General features: G+C 43.6%; 1 protein-coding gene across 1 annotated transcript; it reads right to left on the reverse strand.

Annotated features, from left to right (window-relative positions):
• Positions 1–4,017: 4,017 nt before the first annotated feature.
• LOC124483743 lies at positions 4,018–6,870 on the reverse strand. The gene has a single exon (XM_047044287.1). The coding sequence runs from the start codon at positions 6,868–6,870 to the stop codon at positions 4,018–4,020; it is 2,853 nt and encodes a 950-aa protein (XP_046900243.1).
• Between the last annotated feature and the right edge of the window lie 539 nt (positions 6,871–7,409).

The raw sequence follows: 7,409 nt of genomic DNA on the forward strand, positions 1-7,409 counted from the left end.
ATAATTCTCAACTGTACTACTCTACTGCTAATGAACTATACTATTCTGCTAATATAACCTACTTCTCTTCTGCTGCTGAACTATACTCTTATGCTAATATAACCTACTTCTCGTCTGCTAATGATAATTCTCTAATCGTCCTCTAATAATAACTATGTACTCTATTAATAACTGCCAATTGGTTTTGTTTTTAAAACGTGACCGCAACATTCGTTTTTTATTTACGCCACCGAAACTCTACACCACCCACCGAAGACGATGTAGGTAGTCTAGCTCTAGCTAGCTCAATTGGCATTAGTTATGGTCGCTACAGTAGCATTAGTTATAGCTATGGTAGCATTAGTTATAGCCAACTAATGCTACCATAACTAGCTAATGCTATATCGTTTTCGGTGGGTGGTGTCGAGTTTCGGTGGCGTATGAAATAAAAACCAAATATTTTATAGTATCTAATATACATGTTTTTGTCAATGATTCATTACCTAGAAGTGGTAGAAGTTACTTAGTTTGTTATTCGAACTGTTAAGTAATGGATGCTTTTCTTTTATATTACAGGTGTCCTGCTGTCCAGCATCTCTCCTCTATCATATTGGCTCACTGTCTATCCTATTTCTTCTATCCCACTCTGTCTAAAATTGGATAACTCTAGCTTTCCTGTCAAATCTACCACTCTGTCTTTGATTTTTGAAACTCTAGCTTTGTATCCCTCTTCTATCCCACTCTATCTGTATTCAGAACCTTGAAAAACCTTATTATTTTTGAAATTGAACAAACCCAATTGTTGGTTACCCATGGTTATTGCAACCTGTCTGAACAGAACTCTCATCTCTTTCCAGAGTCTCTCATCTCTCACGCTTTCTGTCCCTCCTCTGATCGCTCACTCACTCAGGTTATTGGTACCTGATCTACCTCCTCTGATTGCTCACTCAGTCGGGTTATTGGTACCTGATCTACCTTTTTGAATGACCTGAGAGATTCTCTTCTCTCACTCTCACCTCTTTCCATTGTGGTGGAATTTTCTATGATTGAATGTCTGAAGTCAGAAGAATTTGTCTTTATCTGTTTATTCTTGAAATCAAGGAGGAGCAGTTCCAAAACAGTATCATAAATGATGTCTGCAGTAGAAGGGCTCTCTAAAGGTGTCATGATCTGAACACTCTTTTATACAGTAATTCCAGACAGTTACATCATTAGTTCAATAGTTCATGTCTATCAAAAGAGGAATCTTCAATAACAGAAAGTTAAAAAGCGAAATAGGTTGCAGAACTGGATACAGATGCTCAATATTAAAAAACAGAGCTTGAGACGACAGAAGCAGAACTTGTCAGCAAAAACACCCCTGGAGTATGGGCAAAACAACCAGGGTCAAACAGTAAATTGTTAGACGTTTGTCAGCAAACGGAAACTTAAGCAATACTGTCTTAGGCTAAAAGGTTATGCCGTTTTTACAGAAGTTAAAACCTCAGCAATAATTGTTCTAGGCCAAAGAATATTATAGACATCTTAAAGAATAGTAATTTTTTATTACAATTCCCCTCTTTTGATCAAACCCTTGATCAACATAAAAATTATATAAAACAAAGAAAATACAACTACATGGAATACATCAAATGTGTTACCCTTGTTACAGTTGAAAACACTTCATCATTAACCAGTAGAATAAGCAAAAGCTGTTTTTGCGAGACATAGACGTCTCTGAGTTTTTGAGCAAGCAGAAAAATATACAGAACAATTTTTTACCATCTACCCGGAAGGGCAGAGAAGACACAAAGGTGTCCAACAAAAATGGAAATAAAAGGACAGTCACCTATTATAATCATATTCCAAATAAAAGTTGGTCGTGATAAACTGATGAGAGCACGTACTCTAGCCTGATAATGTACTACCCAAATTGTAGGAGACAAGGGAAAATCAGAGCTATCAGGAGACAAAGAAATGTAAGTGTCATCAGAGGATACAGTATGTAATGTAATATCAACATTTTCATACGGGCCAAAATGCAAATATCGTAATTCAGAAGGGTAAAATGTCCAAGCACCAATAGGCAAACGTTCCAACAAATCAGAATGTGACACAATCATGATCAAAAACAAATTAGACTATGACCGAGGCATCATCAGAGTTGGAATCAGAACCAAAATCAAAATCAGATGGACTTGCCCAGGGCCTCCAAAGGTCAGTCGGCAGAGGAGCGAAAGTGGGGTTGCGGTCTGTAGCCACAAGATTGAGGAACTGGGTGTTAACAGATCTGTCAATGGCCTTAACAATCATCAGCCAGAGTCAGCCATCATAACCGGGGAAAATACATTGTGAATTTCATGGTTGTCCCTAAACTCCCCCCACGTACAGTAAGTCTGTAGTTCTGAAAGCTTTTAGTCAAGGCGGGTGGGTATGTACGAACATAAGCAATGTTGCGAGAATTTTTTACTACTCTTAGATATCGAACAGTCTCAATTCTGGCTAGACATGAGTGTCACAGGACAATCTCCTTCTGTTATGTTGGTCGGGCCATATATCGCCACGCGCTGATCAGTCTGTTCCCTTGGGAGTCTCACCATCTGATATACTGTACGATGAGTGAGATACCACAAGAGTGGAGATAGGATCAGAGTGAGGATCAAGGCCAGCCCCATCATGGTACCTAATCTGGAACGGTTGCAGGATGTTCTCATGGTGGTCGGCGGTCCCACGTTGTCCCTCGGAGGTTGCTTGGTGACAACAGATGTGGGTGTATTCTCTGGAACGTGTATGTGCATTATGTATTTCGCCGGTGCAGTTCAGAGCAGCGTTCTTTGTACACTCTAGAACTGTGATGAGTCAGCGCAGCCCTGCCGTGTAAGTGTGTGGCAGGTGTGTGGTTACTCGGGAGGCTCAGGAACCTTTCTGCAGTGATTGGCGTGGATCCAGGTCGCTCTTTCAGCCGTCTTTACAGCAGTGTGTGTAGTTAGCAGGATCTGGAACGGTCCTAACCACCTCTTCGATCTCCAGTTCTTCCTGTGCAGATCTTTCACCTTCAGCTTAAGGTTGTGTAGAGTACCTTCAGCTGGCTGGGGCAATGCGTCTTTTACCTGTGTAGAAATCTGAGAGAGCACAACCGACAAGTTTTTACAATACTGTAACATTGCATCCTCACAGAGAGAGGTGGAAGGAAAAGGCCTTCTCTCTGCATTCACCCCCAGTGTAGGAGGTCGCCCAAAAAGGATCTCAAACGGACTGAGATTAGTTCTGGTTCTCTTTCTCATTCTCATGTAGGTCAGTGCAATGGGCAGTGCTTTGGTCCATGAGAGACCAGTGTCCTCGCAGCATTTGGCCAGCTTCATCTTTAAGGTTCCATTCTCCCGCTCGACTGCTCCCCCACTGGCCGGATGGTATGCACAATGACGCCTCATGTCAATACCTAGATATTCTCCGACCTGATCAAGAGCAGAGTTGACAAAATGTGCACCATTGTCGCTACTGACTTTTGCTGGTATACCCCATCTAGGAACAATCTCAGTTAGTAGTGCTTTTGTAACAACACGGCTGGTGGCATGTTTTGCAGGGAAAGCTTCAATCCATTTTGACCATAAGTCTACCATAACCAAACAGTACACTTTTCCCTCAAATGGTGTTAGCTCAATAAAATCCATCATGAGGTGTTCAAATGGCTGTGATGGGGGTGGATGTGCGGCCTGTGTAGTGGGTATGCCTCGTCCTACATTGTGGTTTGCACATATCATACATGACTGACAAAATCTCTGTGCATATGCTGTAAATCCCTTTGTAAACCACTGTTGTGTTAGCATACTTATCATCCCCGCTCTTGACGCATGGTCCCGCCCATGTGTCAATTTTGCAAAATGGGGAAAGAAATGTTTGGGAAGGCAGGGTTTTCCACACTCACTGCGCCACACTCCTTCTGTTAGGGTGCAGGCAGATGACTTCCACAGGGCTTTCTCCTGGGGGGTGGCGAATGACTGAAGAGCTGCGAGAGAAGAGGGAACCTCAGAAGAGGGAACCTCATATTTCGAGGCTTGTTCAGAAAAAAGGAAGGAAGCTATTTGAAGCTTGAGCAGCCGCCTTAGCAGCTTTGTCAGCTCTGTCGTTCCCTAAAGACACAGGGTCACATGAATGGGTGTGGGCTTGACACTTACACACAGCAATTTTAGATGGAAGGAGGATTGCATCCAACAGGGCAGCGACTTTAGTGTGGTGAGAGATGGGTTTACCCGAGGAAGTGAGGAACTTTCTGTGTTTCCATAGGGCACCAAAATCGTGAACGACACCAAAGGCATACAGGGAATCGGTATAGATGGTAACAGATTTACCTGCAGCCAGACGACAGACCTCAGTTAGGGCTATCAACTCAGCCGCCTGGGCTGAGAGGTGGCTGGGAAGAGAGCCTGAAACAAGAGTGTCATGTGCAGAACAAACAGCATATCCAACTTTGTTAACACTCGTAGAGGGGTCGCGAGAGGCGGACCCATTTACAAACAAAATGAAGTCGGGGTTGAATAATGGTGTTTCCTGGAGATCAGGTCTGGGAGTGCAGGCCTCCTGGAGGGTTAGCACACAGTCATGGGGTTCACCATCCACAATTGTGGGTAAAAGGGTAGCAGGGTTAAGAACATTACAACGCTTGATGGTGATGTTAGGCATATTCAACAATGAGGCATTGTAACGTAACAACCTAGCGGCGGACAGATGAGAAGTTTTCTGTTCGAGCAAAATTAATGAAACAGCATGTGGGACAAGAAGGGTTAGAGGTGAATACCCGACTATGTCTCTTGATGCCATGACTGCTTTCTCTGCAGCAGCCACAGCTCTCAGACAAAGCGGAAGTCCAGCTGCAACTGGGTCAAGTTTAGCAGAGAAGTAAGCAACCGGACGTTGCCCGCCCCCATGCTCCTGCAGGAGAACAGAAGTCATGCACCCATTTTTCTCATCCACAGCTTGAATGAAAGGCCTAGTTGGATCTGGAAGACCTAGAGTGGGTGAAGACTGTAGGGTTAGTTTCAGTTCACAAAAACTGTCATACGCTTCCGGTGTCCATGTAACTTTGTCATTTGAGGAGAGGCTCTGGCCATGAATCAGTGCACTGAGTGGGGCCTCTAGGATTGCATAATTTTGAATGAACTGTCGACAGGAAGAACAAATTCCAAGAAATGACATGACTTGCTTTTTTGTAATTGGCTTTGGTATGTTTTGAATTGCTGCTATTCTCTTGGGAGAGAGAGATTTGCCCTCAGCTGTGATCACATGTCCCAAAAATGTTACAGACTCTTTAACAAACTGCAGTTTTGACAAACTGGCTTTGTGGCCTTCTGAGGCCAAATGTTTAAGCAAGGTGATGGTGTCTTTTCTGCACTGGTCAGCAGTTGGCGAGCAGGTCATGAGGTCATCGACGTAGGTCAGCAAAACTGTTCCTGGAGAGAGTTCAAGTGTCTCAAGGCTGGTCTTTATGGCCTCGTTGTAGATTGTAGGACTTTCACAGTAGCCCTGACATAACCTGGTGAAAGTGTAAGCCTTGACGTCAAAGTTGAATGCAAACCAATACTGGCTGTCCTTATGAACAGGAACACTGAAAAAGGCATTGGCCAAGTCAACAACAGAAAAGAATCTTGCTGTGGGTGGGACTTGTGATAGAATGGTGTAAGGATTAGGCACGTGTGGAGCACGTGGCTGCACGGCAGCATTGACAGCTTGCAAGTCCTGAACAAAGCGCCACTCAACAGGAAGGCCCACGTCACAAATCTTTTTAACAGGAAATAAAGGGGATCTGACAGGAGATGACTCACAAGGCACAATAACTCCAGCATTGAGCAGAGACTCAAAAACAGGTCTGATACCGGCAAGAGCTTCAGGTTTAAGTGGGTATTGTTTTCGATAGGGCCGGAAATCAGACTTTGGAGTGATAACCACTGGCTCACAGTTCTTGATCAAACCAACATCATACTTGCCAGTGACCCACAAAGTTTTAGGAACCGAGTCAAGTGCTGGGTCAGGTGATAAATCAGACTGTGTCATTGTCAGAAAAGGCAAGTGAACAGACTCCTTTACTATTTGTACGTGACGGACCACAGGCACATCAGCAAGGAAAGACTTCTTGAAACAATTCATAGTAAGTGAATAAGAAACGTTGGGGTCTGTTGTACTGACCCAGTCAGAGACCTTCAAGCATTCAGCCAGAAACGAGCCCAAATCTCGCCAAGACATGTCGGAACTCTTGACCAAAGAGACATGAGAAGTAGAATCACAAACATCAAAGAAACTCTGTTGATCTTGTTTTAACAATACTTCAGCAACACAACAAAAATCCATATAATACAAATGAACAATCTGCAAACTCTCTGATTTTACAGCCTGAAACCAGCCGGTTTCATAAACTGTATCTGCTCCAATACTAATATGAGAAGTACAATGCAAATCATCCGGTATCATAAAATCAACATGAACAGAGGAGACAAGTGACCTGGCTATCTCTAACAGTCTCCCCCCCTTTGGAGGGTCTGTTACTTTCCACTGATAGGCATACAGCAGATCTGTCTGACTTGAGAGTGCCATAGTACAAAAAACCTCTGATAATTCAGTAACCTTGATGCCCTCTGGTGTAGACAACAAACAAATACCCAAACGACACATCAAATCCCTACCCATCAGATTAATAGGACATAGATTTGATAACAAAAAGGAATGCTTCAAGGGGTCTCCGTTTGGAATGTTGCAGGGTAAGGGTACAGTAAGATTTTCTTTAACAACCTGACCTGAGGCGCCCATTGAATAAACAAAACGACCACTAAGCTTGGGCGAACTAGGGAACTCTGTACTTTTAATGACTGAATTTGTAGCACCTGAATCTACAAAAAATTTAATGGAGCGTCCTGCTATCATCATGGTAAACTGAGGAAAACTCTTGTATGCTTCAGATGAATAAGACAAGTAAGTGGGTTGGGGTTCAAATTTTTCTGATAAAATTGAAATACATCTGGATACTAGCTGTCCCTCAGCATTATTAGCAAGCATTTCTTCATTGCAGCAGGCAAGCAAATCGTTATCGCAAATGGACTGTGTAGCAAGCAATTCTTCCTTGCAATGTGCAGGCGTGTGCAAGGTACCTTTTTCATGCTGCGTTGAGGCCAGTGGTCTGCGCTCAGCTCCTGTCTCCTGCCCTCTTAGTCAATCGGATGAATGAAAGCCGTTCTTCTGGTGGGAGAACTCATTCTTCTCTCCCCTCTTATTAGGACAGTCCCTTGCCCAGTGTCCTTTTACCTCACACTTGAAACAGGCATCAGGGTCTTTGTGGAAATGCCGACCCTTGTTGTCTCCTTTACCGCGCCCTTGTTCTCCCTTCCTGCCCTTCTTGTTGAAGCCGCCTTTGCCTCCATGCTGCTGGGATGCAGTCTGAAGAAGAGTCAGTGTGGCTTGATGAA

The sequence above is a fragment of the Hypomesus transpacificus genome, chromosome 21, assembly GCF_021917145.1.
Source record: "Hypomesus transpacificus isolate Combined female chromosome 21, fHypTra1, whole genome shotgun sequence".
Taxonomy (NCBI): Eukaryota; Metazoa; Chordata; class Actinopteri; order Osmeriformes; family Osmeridae; genus Hypomesus; species Hypomesus transpacificus.